Below are 20,697 nucleotides of genomic sequence, written 5' to 3'. Positions count from 1 at the left end.
AAGGAAAGTAAGAATGGAGAAGAGAAAAAAGAGAGAGAAGTCAAAAGCAAGACTAAGGAAAAGAGAGAGGAGAAGATACAGAGTGACACAGAGGAGAAGCAGAACAGAGAAAAAGGAGACGAGAGAGGAATAGAGAGGGGAGCAGAAAAGAGAGAGAGAGAGAGAGAGAGAGAGAGAGAGACAGATGACAACAGAGGAGAGCAGAGAAGAATGAGAAAGTAGAAGAGATAAAGAGACAGAGGAGGAGAGAAGAGAAATGAGAGAGACAGAGGAGGAAGAGAGAAAGAGGAGGAGAGAGAAACAGGAGAAGAGGGAGAAGGGAGAGATAATGATCCAAAGGAGAGACAGGAGAGGAGGAAAAAGAAAGGAGAGAGAGAGAGAGACAGGAGAAAAGAAAGGAGAAAAAGAAGTTGAGGAGAGATAAAAGAGAGACAGCAGAGAGAGCAGAAACAGAACAGAAAGGAGAGAGACCAAAGAGGAGGAGAGACAGAAGAGGAGGAGACAGAAGAGAGGAAAGACAGAAGAGGAGAGAGAGGAGAGACAGGAGAGAGGAGAGACAGGAGAGAGGAGAGACAGGAGAGGAGGAGAAAGAGAAGAGGAGAGACCGAAGAGGAGAGAGAGGAGAGACAGAAGAGGAGAGACAGGAGAGAGAGGTGAGAGTGAAGAGGAGGAGAGACAGAAGAGGGGGAGAGAGAGGTGAGACAGAAGAGGAGGAGAGAGGATAGACAGATGAGAAGAGAGAGAAAAGGAGGAGAGACAGAAAATGAGGAGAGAGAAGAGGAGGAGAGACAGAAGAGGAGAGACAGAAAAGGAGGAGAGACAGAAACGGAGGAGAGAGAGAGAGAGAGAGAGGAGAGACAGAAGAAGAGGAGAGAGAGAGGAGAGGAGGAGGAGAGACAGAGGATAAGAGAGAGAGAAAGATAGAAAGGACAGAGAAGTTGAGGAGAGATAAATGTGAGACAGAGAGAGGAGAAACAGAAGAGAAGGAAAGAGAAAGGAGCGACAGAAGAAAAAGGAAAGTTAGAAGAGAAGGAGGGAGAGGAGAGACAGAACCGGGGGAGAGAGGAGAGAGGGAGTAATTAAGAGAGACAGATAAGAGATTGATAGATAACAGAGAAGAAGAAATCTGCAGAGGGACAGATCGGGGAGAAAGAAGTGAACACTTTCAGTATTACATATAAAACATCTCTGCAAAAACATAAAATGAATTGAAAATAAAGCTGATGCCAAACCATTATCATTTCCCTTTAGGCTCTTGACCACCAAAATTGTCCTACATTAGGTGTGAGTGCTGTGGAAGCCCCCTGATGATGACCGCCCCCCTACCCCTGGGTGCCCCTCTTTCTGATCTGCTCTCATTGGGGGGAGGTGGGTTTTATTGTGCGGCGACTAAGATGTCAATCTTATTTCCCCAGCACCCTGCAGAGAGCCGACCCCCGGGCCGAGCTGTGCGCTATATATTAGCATAGAGCCACGTTTGGAATGGTTTCCCCGCTCTCATTTATATGTCTACACACAGAAACATATTCCTGTTCGGCATCTCGCAGAACGCTGCATTTTTTAAGCCACAGATTGAATATTTAATGGAGCTGCATCCTGGCCTCAGCCGGGGTAATGCAATATTGATGGTTGCTGAGCAGGAGGCAGCTCATAGACATTTCTAGGTGTTATGCAACATGCAGATACATTAATTATTAGCGGTGGGTGATGTGTGTGGCCCACCGCCTGAAGACTGGGAGGGGGGGGGGGTGTGGTGGGGGCCCCCCGCGGAGGGGGGGGGGGGGGGGGGGGGGGGGTGAGATGATGAGGAACAAGGATCCCACATATTAGAAGTGGTCTGCTATTTGTACATCTGTAAATTGCAGGCTTTTGTAAATGTGAGAGGCGAGAGGGATGGAGGGAGAATGTGCGAAGGATTGGAGGGGGAAGAATTCGCTTTATGGCTGAGAGTTGAAACCAGGGCAGGGACAAGCGTGCTGATTGATATGCAGCAACAGACCTTCCTCTGCAAGAGGGAATAATGGTGTGTACACCTCATCTGCAGAGGAAATCTGTCCATAAAACCCAAAGGGTCAGTCCACACAAAGCTATAGGTGGGGCCTGGTGGGCTGAGTCGGCCCCTGGATTCTTACATGTCTTGGATGTTAAAACGGTGCGCTCTCCCAGAATGAAATAGCTTCCTCTGATGTCACTGCACACTGTGAGCTTCTCACAATGTGCATTAGAAGCCGCAGCAAGTCAAACAGAGCCCGCCTCATATCCTGGCTAGAGCTCCATGTAGCACTTTCCTCCCCAGCATGACTGGCCCTGGCCCCATACCGTTCATTCATTCGATTTCAGTTTCAATCATGGAGGCTCAGCTGTATCTAGGGAGATCTGCATACCAATGCAATATAAATTCCCCTTCCAGACTGACAGTCCAGCACAGAAAGTGGAGCTTTATATGCATATTTGGTGGACAACTAGTGATGCTGACAGTGGGCGGAGCCTGGCAGGGATGCCGAGGGACTCGTGTCCCATGAGGTCTGCTCTGCTACTGACTGACAGCAGACAGTGGCTGGATTCCACAGCCATCAGCCGGCCGGCTATTGGCTATGGAATCTACCCCCTTCCTGCTTTCAAGCACAAAGGAGGTGGATCTGATGGGGAACTAGCCTCTCAGAGTTCCCCCATCAGACTCTGCCCACCCCAGCAAGTCCTAGCTTGCTGTGACAGGTGAAGTGACCAGGCAGGGAGCTCAGTAACACATCTTTTAAACCTTTTCAATGAAACCAACTTTTACTTTAATATTCCCCCATTGCCATTTTTTTTCTGCTGCTGAGGGTCCTCAGTCTGATGGCCAGCACCATTCAACCCACTTCCCCTAGGTCCAGATTGGTATGTACCAGGAAGAGGCCTGCAGGGGGTGCAGAGTTGAGCAGAGTAGGTAGAGGGATTCAAGGGTGCAGAGGGGAGCAGTGTGGGAAGTGGAGTGCAGAGGGCGCACAGGTGAGCAGTGTAGGAAGATGGACACAGGGGGTGCAGAGTAGGAAGAGGGATGCAGGGGGTGCCGAGGTGAGCAGAGTAGAAAGAGGCGTGCAGGGGGGATTTTACAAGTTAATAACATGAATAAAATACATGAAATGCTCAGATAATCTTATGGGAATATTCTTAGTTGAAATAAGTCACCCAGCAAGAAGTACCCCCGGCCCTTATGTTTGTACCGCCTCCAGCACATGACTCACTGGAAGTCTACGTCAGCAGGTTGCCTGAGACTGTTGAAACCTTTCCAGCTCTCGAAATACTATTTCTTTCTATTTTTTTCTCCATATGGGAAGTGTAAATAATGAGGGATCAGTGATTTCACTGGATGCTGAGCCGCTCCCCGCTTCATAAATCTTCTTACAGGATCTTACTACAGATCATTAGTCAATGCCTGGAAGAGACTCAGGAAGATAAGAGTGATTCATAATACTCAGGGCAGTAAGCCCCATATGTGCGTAAAATCCAATCGGAGGACGTTTGGGGGTTCCACGCGTCTCCCGTGCAATGAAGAACTCTTTATTTTTGGGATATATCAGACTTTCGTTTTGTATCCACCTTCGTCCCATGATTCCCGCCATCTTGTCGCCCGTACGTCTACGAAGGAGTTAAACCTTCGCTGCACGTACACGCAGTCCCAGTCCCACCCGGGATGGAGAAGGAACCTGAGACATTTATCTTAATGGAAAACATCCTGGATTTCACCCCCCGGGGACATCTGGAGGATGGAAGCAAAGGAAGCTCAAATGCCTAATGGACGCTCTAACTTCCAGAACGGACCGGCGCGGAACTCATGTGATTTACATTGATAAAAATAGCTCCATGGAGCGGGAAAAGCCTCTGATTGGACGGATTGGGGTCTATGTTCCTTCCTGACTCCGCCATTCTCATTTCATTGAGTCCATATATGCAAGGTCAAACTTCATGTGCCCCCCAGGCAACTGTCCCACCGCCTATGACATCATTGAACACCCCATCATTTAAAGTGGAATGACATGTATGATTCAGACTGTCACCTCCATGACCCCAGCAGAGTCCCCCGTAACATTGTTATTTTTATTACCATACACAATTCATATACAACGACAACGCTGGTCATTCTGCATTGAAGTCACACAGCAGCGTTGTCACCCTGTGGATAGGTTAGCCCTTGTTTAAATGGTTTAAATTGTTTCAGTCTGGACTCCCCTTAAGTCTTCTATCTGACCTCCGTTCCTCCCTTCAGTCTTCTATCTGACCTCCTGCCTTCCCTTCAGTCTTCTATCTGACCTCCGTGCTTCCCTTCAGTCTTCTATCTGACCTCCGTGCTTCCCTTCAGTCTTCTATCTGACCTCCTGCCTTCCCTTCAGTCTTCTATCTGACCTCCGTGCTTCCCTTCAGTCTTCTATCTGACCTCCGTCCTTTCCTTCAGTCTTATATCTGACTTCCCTCCTTCCCTTCAGTCTTATATTTGAATTCCGGCCTTTCCTTCAAATTTCTATCTGATCTCATGACTTCCCTTCAGGTGGCAAGGGTGCGGCCGCTGCCGGGAGTGCCTTAGATAGGAGGCTTTGGAGGACCATTTGCACAGATGGAGGGGGCCTACTGGAGCGGGCAATAAAGTACACTGTTATTTCCCCCTGTGACAGGTCATCTTTAATAAGTAAACCAATTTCTGTATGGCTTCAGTCTGCTATTAATACCATGATCACCCCCCCTCCTTCCTTCCTTTCATCCCCGGTAGATTTACTTGTACATTCCTTAATCACCATGGAGAGCACTGATTGTGTACAATCCTCTCTGTTGAGGAACATTTTGACCCTCAGCTTCCCGCACTGATCTGGCCCTCAACTATGTGGATGGTATGAAGGACTCGGGATTCTCCTGTGTTTGCTGCTTCCTCCGGGCCAGACGCAGGTGTGCGTCTTTCTTCCTACCGCCGTTCATCAGTGAAGTACAATGGTATTTAATTGAAATCACTAGGTCATGTCACCCCCTTGAAGTCAACCTCAACATATCTGTGGACTGGAAACCTGAAGTCTATATGTAATTGGATTTAAAGTGACACTAAACTCCGGAATTAAACCTTCAAAATACATTGAAGTAACATAACTCTGAACAACAATGTATCTTATTTGTGTGTCACTCGGCTGTAGATCCTCCAATCATCTCTGAATTGGTGCCGACACTGTCCTTCCTTCTGGAGGGGGGATACGTCTGTTCCCCATGGTCCCTGTGTGTGTTGTAAAGTAGTCACGCTCCAAGCTTCCCCTACACTACAATCTCTATACAAATTAGATAACTAAACATGAGACTGTAGTCCATCACTGAAGCGAGCTTGGACCGGTGACTACTTTATAACTAGGGATGCACCGGTACTAGTATCGGTATTGGTGCCAATATCAAGTAGAGGCATGATGGTAGTAGTAGTTTCACCACAGCTGGGGTTACCTGCCCCTGCTTTAGGCTAGGTTCAGAACTAGGTGATTTATCGTGCAGATTGAGTCACGCGATATCGCACAAAACGCAGATTCGCATTAAAGTCAATGGAGGCTGTTAACACCTTTGCGGTTTGTCGCGCGGACGAAATTGCCTGTCGCGCAAAAAGGTGCAGGAGCTATTTTCAAGCGGTTGTCGCAAGGTTTGGGTCCCATAGACATCTCTATGCATTGAAAACGCAAGACAACCGCGCAAAACAGGTCAATCGCCTAGGTGTGAATCTGGCCTTAGGCTGCATTTACACATAGCGTTTGCGGTTCCTGTGCGGAAGACCGTGCGGGACAAAAACGCTAATGTTTTTTAATCGGCGCGGATGCCGTTCATTTGCGGCTATTGAATAGCCGCGAATTTGCGGAATCTGCCGGTTTATCGCACTTGCACTATTCCGTGGGGCGTGCAGCTTCCGTGCTGCGTGGTCCCCGCAATGGTGTGAACGATGCACAGTGAAGTGCATTGTTTTTTGCGTTTAGAGCAGCTCCCCGTGTATCCGTATAGTCGAATACGCGAGGAGAGCCGATCAGGTGTGACTGGAGCCTAAGGGCCCGTTCACACCAGTTGCAGTGCGTTTCGGCCCGATTCTGGCACATTGCGGCCTATCGCTGAGTGTTTTTTTTAGGGTTGTTTTATATATTTTTTGGTTTTGATGCAGAAATTGGATCTTTTTTTAGGACAATAGCTCATGTTAGCAAAGCGCGATGTGACGTCTTTCTTGTTCTTGGATATTAGTGAGGAATGAGACGGCTCAGCGGGAGTCACTCCGGCGCTCCGGGAAGGAATGGCTGCTGTTAATTTGATTTGTCGGTTTGTTCTTTGCAAAAATAAAACCTTCTCCGTACACATTCTGCTGATTCCCCGCCAGTGAATGACTGCAGTGTAACAAAACGTACAAGTGTCAGCGCTGGGAAAACACGCGGCTAGCAAATTAATAGTGGCCGCAATGCCTCAGAGTAGAGGAATATGCAGCCCCGCCCCCAAACTAATGACCAATTAAATTGAAAGATATTGAATTATAGAATAACTTTGCTCAGAGCTATTATCTAAAATGGACACATAATGACTACATGACACCAGGGATAAGCAAAATTGAGGGTTTACCTTTACCCGAAATTTTGGAAATGTCACCATTCTGCTAAATGCATCGGATTCAATGGGGAAGGCAATATTAAGGCATTTTTCAAGGCCGTAATGGTCTTTCAATGGCTCTTGAGGTTTAGGGAAGCACGTTTCAACTATCCTGGACCACTTGCCGTCCCTTTACAGCAGGGCTGGAGCGTGAGAGGAAAAAGCAGAACAAGGCGCATCAGATCATGAACTGACAAAGAGCATGCTGATAGGAGGCGATAGCGGAGTGACAGAGCGATGAGTTTATCACTGGGCTGATTCTTCCTTCACTGTCTAGTTGCAGGATGGAGGCGGGTCCAGGACAGTCTGGGCTCACAGGAAGTGGGTTGAATGATGTTGGCCATCACACTGAGGACACCTAGGAGCAGAAAAAGTCCTGCGGGGAAATTTCTGGATTAAAAGTGAATATTGCAGCAAAAGCAGATTTCTTTTTCAACTTCCTGTTTTATTCCTGTTCCTCTTGTCTGCGGAGTTCTTGCTTGAGCGCCTATTCCAGGCTGGTGACTCAGAAAGCATTGAAGCCATAGGTTCAGGATGACAGGAAGGCAATCAGCGAGGAGAGAGATCTTCGCTCCAGCAGTGGCAGCACCCTGACACATTACCTTTCATAAACATGATCTGGATTTCCTGCATTGTACGCACACACCTGCCATTGCCAGCTGACTCATTCCGCCTCATTATATGCCCCCCCCTTATGTACAGCTGTCATCTGTCAGCCTCCCATCTCCATCCCCCTCCTCTCTACAACCGCCAGCTACATGTTATCACCACCTCCCCGGGAGGTGCGCCAACCAATGTTGATCAAATATAGCAGAAACTTGATGTGGCTGCTTCACCCCATTCCACGACGCGTGATTCAGATCCTAAGAAAAGCCAAAAATACTATTTTGGTGTGTGGATCTGAATGACGAGGTGGGGTAGGGGGGAGGAGGGGGTGACAAGCTGAACGCCATCTGGAATATTTCATTTACACAATAACATCCCACTGACAGACTATGGAGAGGGAGGAAGAAATCAGATCCATTATTTAGATACATTTAGATGCAAATGTAATTATTATTATCATCACTGCGTGTTATAATGAAATGATTGTATCTCTTTATTTGGGGATTATAGGGTGGAAAGGAATCCTTATTTCCTATTACCAGTATAAGAATTGATCCTGTTATATTATATATCATTATTGATCCTGTTATGAATCATTATTATACTATTATATATCATTATTGACATTGTTATATTATTTATTTTTATTCAATTTCCTGTCCGATCCTCCAGCGTTGACTGTTGGAACGGACGGGGAGGGGGGCAGGCACAGCTGACTCTGCTTCTAGATAGGCAGAGCCAGCTGTCAATCACGCAGCTGGGTGGATCTGGGTGGATCTTGACAGCTGGGTGGATCTCGACAGTAATGTCAGGATCTGTCTAGGCTGCTGCGGTCTCAGTATACCGTGAGCTGTAGCTCGCGATATACTGAGCTATGGGTCACGGGAGGGCGCTAGTTTATGTTCTCCCGCGACCCTCTGGAGAAGTATGTGGAAAAACACTTATCCCATAGTTCTCCTTTAAGAAAGCCAGGCGGCGTGTAATGACTCGCCACCCGGCTTCCCGATTACCAGGGAAGCCATCTCCATGCTTCTCATCACTACGTGACGAGAAAGCATGGAGCTGGCTTTCCGGCCAATCAGGAAACCGGGTGGCAATGCTGCTATAATTTTACTACAAAGCAAAGAGTGTTGTCACCATTCATAAGGAAATTTAAAATCAACAGGATCAGATCCTAGGTAAATTATGAAGGGTGGGGGAGGGATTCGGGGTACACACACATACATTAGGGACTGAAAGGTACTGGATGGATCACATGCGCAAATGTAGGTACAGCAACACGTGATAGTGAATGAAGAAACACATTGCAATGGGGACATGACCCTAAGTCCCCCAGTCAGGTATGACTGATTGCAAACAATAAACAATATAACTGATGTGGGGCTGAGACTTCATCAATAAAGGGAGTGATTGGATGATATAGACATCAGAATCTACAGCTCTGAATGTCTGATTTAGGACTGGAAATATGGAAAATCAATCATATAAAAAGCCAGAAATCTAATAACAGCTGGAAATTCAAATGACCTGCCAACATCGCTGTTACAATTTACTACAAAATTCTCCAATTCACCATTTTAGCCAATCCTGAGCGGCAGTTGTCTGATTTTAAATTTCGGTGCGATGCTCTGCGGATCAGCAATTGGATATTTTGGGGGGGAAATTGTGTTTTATGCCAAATTTCTGCAGTTCTGCATTTCGTCCACTCCTTACTGGCAGTCGCCCGAATTTACAATACTATATTATGTATTGTTACAATGCGATACTCTGCAGATCATTTAAGGTATTGTAATACATTGTATGGTATTGTTACAATGCGATACTCTGCAGATCAACATCCAAGGTGTATCCAGCCGCACTCCTTACCGGAAACCCCCAGGGGTGCGTGCTGGAATTACTGCGGATGATACCGCTGGGATCAATGCATAGGAAGAATGTAATCAACACACATCCATTCTACATACTCTGCAGATCAATACGCGGATATTTGGGTGAAAATCTGCGATTCACAACGAAATTCTCTAATTTGCCATTTTGGTGGATCCTGAATGGCAGTCGTCTGGATATACAATAGGCAGCGATTATCTGCAAATCAGCGTGAGGATATTTGGGCGCAATTTTGCAATTAACGACAAAATTCTCCAAATCAGCATTTCGGCAAATCCTAAGCGGCAGTCGCCTAAATTTATAATAAGAGCAATTCTCTACAAATCCGGGTGCTCTGTTACGTGCACTGTTACCTGCTGACGGCCATCTTGGTGATGAACGCACGCCGGTGTTCTATCGAAACCTCCAACTCGTCGAAATCTCCAACTACCTCACTTCCGGTGCTCAGGAAGACTGGAGCTCTGTACAGTTGCGGTGCACATGCGCGCATAGCCTTTTCAAACGCCGTCTGGTCAAAAATCTCCAGCTTGCAAGTACCCGTCAGTGAGGTAGTTGGAGAGGGACGTTCACCCGATGGGATAAAGTATGCCGCAGTGTCCCCTCCTCTCTCATGCAACTGTCGAGCTCTCAGTCCATGACCACGCGCCCAACTTTTCAGAGGGGGTGACAGCAAAATGACTGCCAGTTATTTTGGTGTCACCCCTCCAATAGTAAATTCCAAAAGAATCCCACCGCACTCCTTACTGGTATATCCCTTATAGCGGGTGCTGCAGTGATAGCGGAAGGCGCCGCAACAAATCCAAGTAGTACAATGTATCACCAGCACACCAAGGTAAATTCTTCAAGACGTCATCCATTTATTAATGCAAAATTCGATATATCCCATCGCACTCCTGACTGCAAAATGCCCAAATGCAACAGGGCAGGTGCAGCAGTGACAGCAGATCACTATAGTCAATAAAGTGATTGACTGGATTTCACTTTGGAGTGCGAGTGACTATTTTCTGGTTCTACTCCTTTTATTGATGCAAATACATCTGGTCACATTGCAACGTTTCGGGGCCACTCAGGGTCCCTTAATCAAGCATGACAGGACCTTGATGTGCTGGTGACACATTGCACCCCTCCAATGGTGTCACCCGGGCCCCACACCCCCCCTAGTGACTACAATAGGGACCTTGTGAGCTCCTCGGGGGCAGGGACTGATGTGAATGTGCAGTATGTGAAGCGCTGCATAAAATGTCAGCTTTATATAAATACCTGTAGTAGATGGAAAAAAAAATCAGCATGAATATTTTATGGGTATAAGATTTCTGATTCATGATATAATTTGGCATCTCCGTCCGATCGACAGGGTCGGTTCCTCGCCAACGACTGCCTTCCCGGGTCCCTTAACCTCCTCTAATCTTACATTTCCAGCTGAATGCCAGCGAATGAGCCCCCTTACATTGCCCACAGACCCCTATCTCTGTCTCTCTCTCTCTCCACCTGCAGTACGCATCGCTGCAGTCACACAGCCCACGAATCACATTAAAACCGTTGGGGCTTTTCCAAAATAATTACAGACCTGCAGCAGCCCCCTTGCTGGGATTGGGGGATACCCTGAGGTTTTCCCCTCCTCCCACCTTGGTTTACACTTAGCTGGGCACTTACCATGTCAGGAAGAGGGTTGCCCAGGAACTCTGATCTCTGCCAAATACAAAATACCGCTCAGGATTACCCCTCAGACACCCAATTTGCGCAGCAGATTGCTGGTGGCAGTGCAATGAGCCTTTGCATGAATGTTGCCCCCCCCTCTGTGTGATGGAGAAGGGGGCATGCTGTTTGATTTGATCCCCCTCATTAAAGTTGTGTGTGCCTGTTAGAAGCCCAGCCAGGGAGGGATTCCTGCCCCTATGACGCTCCGCTCCCTCCCTGCTCTATATAAGAGTCGGGCAGTGCTGCAGTGTCAGTGCTCAGCGGACAGCTCCTGGTGCTGAAGTAAGTCCGACCAGCCTACAGCGCAGGGGGAAGACTGCTCCGCGCTCATCAAAGCCATCGGTGCAGGACCCAAAGCTACAAGTGACACTCCGAGCAGGACTTCGCTTGAAGAGCCAAGGAGAAGCCATGATCACGGGAACTTGCTGGAGGTGCCTCCTCCTCTGCTTCTGTTTCCTTAGAGGATCCGCACAGAATTTCCCCCAGACGAGGTTTATCTGCACCTCAGTGCCTCTAGACATGGATATGTGCACTTCCTCCATGCAGAACAGCGGTCCCACCGAGGACCTGAAGACCACCATCTTGCAGCTGCGGGAGACGGTCATTCAACAGAAAGAGACCATCATGAACCAAAAGGATACAATCAGGGACTTGACGGGCAAGCTGGCCAGGTGCGAGGGGCAGACGGTGCTGGAGGTGCCCTCCAACGAGCCCAAGACCGGAGCAGCCCCTGGCTCCAGGAAAAAAGAGACTGGGACCCCCAAGAACACCATGGGAGACCTGTCTAGGACCCCCACGGCTGAGACCCTCACTCAGCTGGGACAGACTCTGCAAAGTCTCAAGACGAGGCTGGAAAACTTAGAGGTAGGGATGGGGCATTTGCCTCCTTGCTGGGGCTTGTGTGGTCAGCAGACCAATTCAAAGTGAAATACATAAAAATGGGTGTTCTAGCGTTGTCACAAATTGGGAGGGTGTGATTGGAAAAGGGTGTTCTGTGTTTGTGGGGGCTTGTCTGTTGCCCCCTGTCTAGTGGGACATTCGGGGCATGTGTGGGACATAGTTGGGTGCAGGACATTGTGGAGGGTTGTGGGACATGAGGGGTTATAGGACAAGGTGTGGGGGCATGGATGGGTGCAAGGCATGGTGAAAATGTGTGGCTATGGAGGGTTGTGGTGGGGGAACATGGCTGAGTGCAAGGCATGGTGGGAATGTGTGGATATGGAGGGTTGTGGGACATGAGGGGTTGCAGGACAATGTGAGAGAACATGGCTGGGTGCAGGAAGTAGTGGGGATGTGTAGATTGGTTGGTTGTAGGACAAGGTGGGGTGACATGGCTGGGTGCAGGGCACGGTGGGAGGGAGGAGGGGGGGGGGCGAGACATGACATGGCAAGACGTGGGACATTGATGATGGTGCATGACATGATGGATGAGACCTGAGGCATGGCTGCGCTGGAAACATTGTAGGTGGCTGTGGGACATGAAGGGGGTGCAGGACATGCTGGAGGGGGACATGTGAGATTATATTCAGAAAAGCAAGACTCAGATGTGGAGTTTTGTATTATTCTGCTTTGATAACTGAGGGGTGGAAAATTATTGGTGCACCATGTATATTCTTTCTTAGAGCTCAAGTTGTTTAAAGAGGCAGAATCAGACAGTATCTCAATCAGTGATAATTGATAAGTCTGCAGAATAGTTAGAAAGGAGCAAAATGGTGAACATTATATTTCCAACACAACATTGACCTACTCCCGTTTTCTTTAGAAAAGGAACAGTTGAGCTATTTGTTTAATTGACTGGGTCAATAATGATAATCATAGCGCTGTCATCCAAATGCCAAGGGTTACCAAGATGGACAGGTCTTGTAGATGTGACATTCTTTGACCAGCCTTCGAATTGTGACCATACACAGTCTGATAAAAGAAAGCCGTTATAAAAATCTGAGGCTCGCTTGCATCTATCAGGATGTCTAGGGGTTAACTCCTGAGTTTCCCTGGAAAATCTCTGCATGGCCGAACATCACTAGTTCTCTTTTCTGTGAACAAAAGGCAAATAGGAGTGCGCCGTGCGTCCTCCACATAAGCTCATGATGGACACCAGTGATTTTTCATTTCTCACAAATTTGTCCCTTCATAGCTCATCTAAGGGTGTCCACGAGCAAGATACAACTGGTTCCCAATCTGGCCACTGATGGTCGGATCCGGAAATGGTTGTACAATCCGTGGCCAACCTTTGAAAAGGAATCAGTCACCCCTGTTGAATTTTCACAGTGGATCACCATTCTTTTCTCTGTGATAAAATGGCACCAGGGTTGTCTGACCCGTTCATACACATGTGCACTTGGTCAATAATAATCTTGCATTTTGATGCCTTGATTAATTCAATTTATGGTCATTTGGCATGTTTGACCAGCTTCTCAAGTCTGTTGGCGATCTGCTCAATGCATGGGTGCCCTTGAACTAGCAGCCTGCGGCTTTACTTCGCAGGAGATGTAGCCTCAACAATCATCCACAACACGGTTACCTAACTCAATAAGCTGATAATGGGTTTAATTGAAAAAGTAGAATGTTTAGTGATGTTTGTGACAATCCACTTAACTGACGGCGTAACATGTCCCCCTCCTTCCCCTGCCCCTTTGCAGCAATACAGCAGAGGGAACTCGTCCGTCCAAGCCAGCAGCCTGAAAGATTTGTTGCAGACCAAAATAGATGACTTGGAGAAGCAAGTCCTGTCCAGGGTCAACAACCTGGAAGAAGGGAAGGTCAACGTGAAGAATGAGACGGAGCTGAGGGGCAAAATAGAGAGTGCCCTCACGTCTCTGCAGCAGAGGATCACCGACCTGGAAAAAGGTGATTGCAGCAATCTGCCTGTATATGCGCACACAACATTCCCAAAGTGGGATTTATCATCCTTTATACATGAGAGGGGCGTGATCTTCGCCTGAGAATAATTTAAGAAACTGATACATTTTACAACTGTAGCACCTCAGTGATTAGTTACAATTTATATTCTTTGTTTGAAGAATTTCTTTTTGTTGGATTTTCAGTTCTTAAACAATTCAGATTTCAATCCGTATGATTTAAGGCTTCAGCTTTAGAACCTGATACAAGCATTCTTTTTTCACCTCCTTCCCTCTTTTTTTCTCTCTATTGTTCTCCCCTCAAATCCACATCAGACCTACTCCTTGCTCTCAACTTCTTTCTCTGGTTTTCATCTCCCCTCCTTTCCTCCACTTATCCTCCCCTTTATCTCCTTTTACCCTCCTCCCTCTCATCTCTGCCCTTGTCTTTACTACCTCCTTAACTATTCTCTTTTCTCCCCTCTCCTCTCTGCTCCTTACTTGTCTTACTTACTCTTTCCTCTCCGCTCCTCTTATTTCTTCTCTCCCGTCTTTGCTCACTGCACTCTTCAACTTCTCTCTTCTTTCCTCCTCTCCTCCCTTCTCTTTTGTTCTCTTCTCTCCTCTCCTTTCCTGTCCTCTCTCCTCTTATTTCCTCTCTTCTCTCCCCTCCATCTCCATTACCTGTGCTCCCCCCCCCCCCACATCTCTTTCTGCTCCTCAACTTCCCTCTCCTCTCCTCCTCTTGTCCTTCTTACCTTCCCATCTCCTCTCTTCCCCTCTCCTCTTGTTTCCTCCCATCCTCTCTCCTTTTTAGTTCTGTCCTCCCCTCTCTGTCATCTCCCCTTTCTCCCATCTCTTTCTTCTCAACTTCCCTCTCCTTTCCTTCTCCTCTCCCTCTTACCCTCACCTCTCTCTTTTCTCTACTCCATTCCTTCCCTTTCCTCTCTTCCCCTCGTTTCTCCTCTTGTTTCCCCTCATCTCCTGCCATCCCATCCCCACTCTTTCCTTTAATCTTCTCTTTCATTTCCTCTCCACTTCTTTTGTCTCTTCTCTTCCCTCTACTTTCCTTTTTATTTTGTCTTGTTCCTTTCAAACTCAGTTCTCCAATTTGCCCTCTCATTCTTTCTCTTCCATTTTCTCTCTCCCCTCTCTTCCCCCTTTCTTTGCATCCCCATCTTTTCTCTCTTCCCACTCTCTGTCTCTCATCTTTCCTTTTCTCTCTAGAGTTTCTTCTCTCTCTCACTGTCTCCTCTCTCCCCCCTACTCTCTCCACTTTCTCTTTTTCTTTCTCACTCTGTCTATTTTCTCTCTCACTCTCTCCTCCTTCTCTCCCCCCCCCTCTCTCTTCTCTCCCTTCTCTTCTCTGCACTCTTGCTCTCTCTCTCTCTCTCTCTCTCTCCTTTCTCTTCTCTCTCTCTCATCCCTCCCTTTTCTTTATCTCTTTGTCTAAGTGCTGCCAGCTTGCTTCTACTTATCAGTATTACAGGTCAGCTCTCTATGCTGCTGTTACATAACATAAAGAATCAGAGAGGAATTCATTTCTGAGCTTTTAGCCTTGGCCCACATTGTATGCCTTTGTGTATTGCTACCTGCACAGAGCTGGAGAGTGCATTCACATTGCAGACAGCTGTATGCTCTGGTCGAGGTGACCTAAGAAGGATTTAGCTCTCTCAGCATTTCCCTCCTCCCTCCAGACCTCAGTTTTTTTTTATGTAGCTTGCTCTATTGAAGCTGCCTGCCACGTTATGCCATCAGAATAATGATCAGTGTTTGCAATTTGTTGTTTTTATAGCGCTATAAGAAGTAACCAGAGCTTTTGCTACTAATGTGAACTGCAGCTTTGACTGGGACTGGTTCACTGGCGCCTCCTAGTGATACATTTGAGGAAGTTACAGGTTTTTGGAAACTTTTCTTAGGATGATGTCATAGCGATGGAGTGTGGTTGCGACTGGTAGCAATGGTGCAGGCCTGGACTGGCAGTTCTGGCATATGCCAGAAAAACTGATTTTCCTGAGAATAGTTTTTGTAAGGTGAGCAGTATTGTTGATCTGAGCAATGTGCAGGGGGAGTTTCAAACCGCTGATTATCCGAAATGCTGCGTACTCTGTGGAGCTGCGATCTGATCTTCAGCATGCTGCCGGCATAGGGAATTTTAACATAGGATGCAGCACAATAGAACATTAAAAAGAAACAAAAAAACACCGACACATGTTAATGTTTATGCAGCCTGACTGCATTGCAGGTTCAACTGGGCTCTAAATAGTAACAGAGAACCTGTCAAGATAAAAATACAAGAATTGGCAATGCTCATCTACTTCTGAAAATACAATTTGTCTGGCTGTCACTGATCTGGTACAAATATGCAGCCAGTTAGGTCAGATCTCTTGACCTGTGCACTTGGTGTGAGTCAACGGCCTAGTGAAGCCATTGAATGTAAGGGTATATCAAATACCATTTCCAGAAGGTGATCAGCAGAGCAAGCCCCTATAGTTGTGTTGTGATAGGTTCCCCTTTTAATCAGACAGCGGGACCTCTGATATATTAACAGTGCCGAGGATCCTGGAAGAAACTAAGTGCCCAGACAACATTCACTAAATGATCTTAAAGTGTATCTAAAAACAAAACAAAAAAATATAGCAATCAAAAATCATATGTATAATCATTCTAGTGTTTCACCCAATTATAAACAAAATTATTTTATTACCACATGTTAAAACGCATAAAAGGAGTGTATACTGTATATGCTATTGACACCAACTTTTGAGTTCCAATGACATCACTGCTTTGTGTGTGGCCATGTCATCATGGTTAATGAGGGTTTCAGTGTTGCATTAGCTTTCCCTGCTCCAAGCAAAGTTACTTGGCTGTGGGGTAGCAGGGGCAAAGCTGTAGATTGGCCCCAAGACAGAGCCCATGCCACATGGGAGCCATCCAACAGGCCTATGTATTTAAACATGCATGGGGTAAGGGGTCATATCCATTCCATGTCCAGAGATTTCAGGCCTTACGTCTGCATTGACAGGTAATACGAAGGCTATTTTTCTTACCATTTCTTTCCATGGACAATCCTTCCTTCCTAGATTATCGAAAGGCTTACTCTGAGTATTAACTCAGCCTTGGTGCCACATAATCATTATTGCTCCTCTGGGTGTAGGAGAATTTTCAGTAGTCTTGGTTAGATTTTTACATTCTAGGTTTGTTTTGAGCCTCCGCCTAATGCTGCTGTGATAATGAACCTTGCCTTTCTTCTTCATCTCTTTAGGTCAAAAGGAGAGCAGGCCTGCAGACAAATTTCAGCTCACTTTCCCCTTGAGGACAAACTACATGTATGCCAAAGTGAAAAAGAGCCTCCCGGAAATGTACGCTTTTACTGTGTGCATGTGGCTCAAGTCCAACGCCTCCCCAGGGGTGGGCACTCCGTTTTCATATGCAGTGCCAGGCCAACCCAACGAGCTGGTTTTGATTGAGTGGGGGAACAATCCAATGGAAATACTAATCAACGACAAGGTAATAAAATCATCAGTTTTTTGTATTCTAGATTTAGGCAGGTGCACAGAGTTCAGGCAGATATCAGGCAGTGGGGCTGAGAGAAGGGCTTAAAGTGAGTATGTGGCCAGGTGATGGTTGTTAAAGTATTTACATATTCTTAACTAAGCAGTAAATCAACTTTAAAACAAGCCCTCAGTGACATCTGAAGCTCCAGACACCGATATAACATGATGCTTAAAATTTACAGCAAATACACTAAAGCCCTTCAAATCATTCTCTCAGCTGCTCAGCCCACACTCCATCCCCCTCCCAGCAGTGACTCAGCAGCTTAGCTCTCTGAAAATGTTTGGGTTGAGCACTACTCTAGACCTTTCTTCGTGACTTTTTGGATTAAAAGCCACACATATGGAGCCTCTGAGCATGCTGGGCTATCTTATTGGAAAGCCCGGCATGGATTGCATATCCTGGATGTCTGTGCACGCATTTATTGAAATAAAGATGTTACTTAGATGATTTAAAAAGATACACAACATACGTTTGTGAACTTGCCAGAAAGTAGATCATGGCTTCATGGATGGATTAGAGCATGGCTAGATTGTGGGAGGTAGAGTGTAGCCGGATAGTGAGAGGTAGAGCATGTCTAGATGGTGGGAGGCAGAGCATGGTTAGATAGTGGGAGGTAGATCATGTCTAGATGGTGGGAGGCAGAGCATGGTTAGATAGTGGGAGGTAGATCATGGCTAGATGGATGGATTAGAGCATGGCTAGATTGTGGGAGGTAGAGTGTAGCCGGATAGTGAGAGGTAGAGCATGTCTAGATGGTGGGAGGCAGAGCATGGTTAGATAGTGGGAGGTAGATCATGGCTAGATGGTGTGGGGTAGAGCATGTCTAGATGTTGGGAGGTAGAGCATGGCTAAATGTTGGGAGCTAGAGCATGGCTAGATAGTGGGAGGCAGAGTATAGCTAGATGATGGCTGGTAGAGCATGGATAGATGCTGAGAGTTAGAACATGTCTAGATGGTGGGAGGTGGAACATGGCTTGAGGTTGGGAGGTAGAGCATGGCTAGATGGTGGGAGGAAGAGCTTAGCTAGATGGAGTGAGGTAGAACATGGCTAGATGGTGGAACGGAGAGCATAGCTAGATGGAGGGAGGTAGAGCATGACTAGATGGTGGGAGGTAGAACATGCTAGATAGTGGAAGGTAGGGCATGGCTAGATGTTGAAATGTAGAGCATGGCTAAATGGTGGGAAGTAGAGCATGGCTATTGGTTAGGAGGTAGAGTAGGGCTAGATGGTGGGAGGAAGAGTATGGCTATATGGAAGAAAGTAAAATGTGGCAAGGTGGAGGAAGATAGAATGTGACTAGACAACAGGAGGTAGGTTGTGGCTAGATAGTGGGACATGGAGAATGGTTAGATTGTGGGTGGTAGTGCATGGCTAGATGTCAGGAGGTAGTTTATGGCTAGATGACAGGAGAAGGAAATGTCATATATGGCATCTTGTGCTTACTCTCACAGTAATTAAATGACCAGGTTCTAAACTGATTGGTTCCAGACCTTTCCTGTAGAACAACAAAAGAAACAAGAATAACTAAAATATACAATAACGCTGTTGTGCGCAGTCCATGCCCCAGATAATATTCATCCCTTCTTGTTTTAACAGGTAGCGAAATTGCCCTTTGTAATCAATGACGGCAAGTGGCATCATATCTGCATTGCCTGGACAACACGGGATGGTGTGTGGGAGGCCTACCAGGATGGTGTACTTAGAGGAAACGGAGAGAACTTGGCTCCCTACCACCCCATCAAACATCAGGGAGTGCTGGTGTTGGGCCAGGAACAGGTAAACAAGTTATAAATCCGTATATTTATATCTACTGTACTGTATGTGTCTCTGATTGCAGACATGATTTCATGTCAATGGCTGCTTTCCCCAAGGTTTGTAAGTTTTATATATTCTTATTCATTAATTTTAGGTATATAAAAAACAATTAAATATTATAGACACGTCAAATGTTCTTATGTAGTTATATGTAATTGCAGAACATAATGGGTGTTTATTTTTGTATCTCAGGGATACATTGTATCAGTATGACAATTGATTTTTCTGTATACAGTATACAACTATAACACTTGCCCAATCAGGGGTGTCGATAGAATTGTAAAAGCCCCGGGGCACACTAAGGAGACAAACTATAAAGTACTATATACACTGAGTGGCCAGATTATTATGACCACCCCATCAGTACTTCGTTGGGCCGCCTCGTGACTCCACGAGATGTTGAAAGGTGATGCGAGGAATCTGACACGGCGCTGTTGCCCTTCTGTTGTCTTGTACCAGCCTTGCCCCTCCCCCGTTCTGCCCTAACATTGACTAGTCGCTGACGGCCACAATTCGCACGTTCAGACCCAGATTTTCGGCTGACAGTCCGGTCTTTAAACACTTTAACAACAGCTGCTCTTGAACATTTACCGAATTCTGCTTTTTTGCGGATACTCGCTCCATGGCTCCGAGCGCCCACAATCATCCCACGTTCAAAGGCTGTTACATCGCGTTGTTTCCCCGTATCTTCAGAAACAAATCACTTCTACTGTCGTGGTAAACAACCTGCTTCCCTATTTATAATGGTCTGGCCCTCTAGCAACTTCAGCGCCAAATTATAGATAACTTGCCTACAAACGTCAGGTGGTCATAACAATCTGGCCACTCAGTGTAGTGTACGGAGTTACAATAGAAATACTTTTTTTTTAACATTTTATTTGCATGTTGGTCAGGGGGTCGAGGCAAAGGCAAAATATGAGCCGATTAAACTTCAGCTTTATGTGTAAAAATATATATGACAATCCTGCCAGAAATCAAATGAGCTGATAAATTCCTGTTGTAAACCTAAAATGCTTCACTGAAATCTTAAACATTCAGCCTTGTACAGTGAAACTCTGAAAAGTCTGCACTCCTGTCCTGAATACATTTGTGATTGGTCAGTGACTCGCTGAATGAGAACAGCCTACTTTTAAAACCAAATCAGCAATGTACCTCTAAACCCAAATGTAATGCGCATGTAAGGTCATTTTAAATGAAGGGAGGGCAATGTGTTCTGTAGTCCCGGCACACTTTCTGTCCTAGGGTGACAATGCGGCTCCTCCATAGACACAGCACAGTGAGCGTGGTCACCCTAGGACAGGTAAGCGGTAATGTATTATATTTTGTTCTCTGTTTGGAATTCTGTATTGTTATTCTGTTTGGAAGTTACATTGTTTCCAACTTTGACAAACCGATCTTTTTTGCCTTTTGAAGGACACGTTGGGAGGCGGTTTCGACGCCACCCAGGCCTTTGTTGGCGAGCTAGCTCATTTCAACATGTGGGACAGGAAGCTGACGGTCGGGGAAGTCTACAACCTGGCGACCTGCAGCAACAAAGCGCTGACCGGTAACGTCATCAGCTGGGCAGAAACCAACATTGAGATCTTCGGCGGGGCCACCAAGTGGACATTCGATGCATGCCGCCAAATCAACTGAACCCTCCCACGGATACCCGTTCTCGGCTAGACAAAAATT

The 20,697-nt window shown here is 46.5% G+C and overlaps 1 protein-coding gene across 1 annotated transcript; it reads left to right on the top strand.

Moving 5' to 3' along the window:
* Positions 1-11,211: 11,211 nt before the first annotated feature.
* On the top strand, positions 11,212-20,689 carry NPTX1 (neuronal pentraxin 1). The gene is made up of 5 exons (XM_018566508.1): positions 11,212-11,676; positions 13,452-13,659; positions 16,915-17,159; positions 18,805-18,984; positions 20,437-20,689. The coding sequence occupies exons 1-5, from the start codon at positions 11,221-11,223 to the stop codon at positions 20,656-20,658; spliced, it is 1,311 nt and encodes a 436-aa protein (XP_018422010.1). The 5' UTR covers positions 11,212-11,220; the 3' UTR covers positions 20,659-20,689.
* The last annotated feature ends 8 nt before the right edge of the window (positions 20,690-20,697 follow it).

This window comes from Nanorana parkeri, unplaced genomic scaffold, assembly GCF_000935625.1.
Source record: "Nanorana parkeri isolate BGI_ZX_2015 unplaced genomic scaffold, ASM93562v1 scaffold954, whole genome shotgun sequence".
Lineage (NCBI taxonomy): Eukaryota > Metazoa > Chordata > Amphibia > Anura > Dicroglossidae > Nanorana > Nanorana parkeri.
The sequence above is the reverse complement of the archived record's forward strand: the minus strand, read 5'-3'. Positions and strand labels throughout refer to the sequence as shown.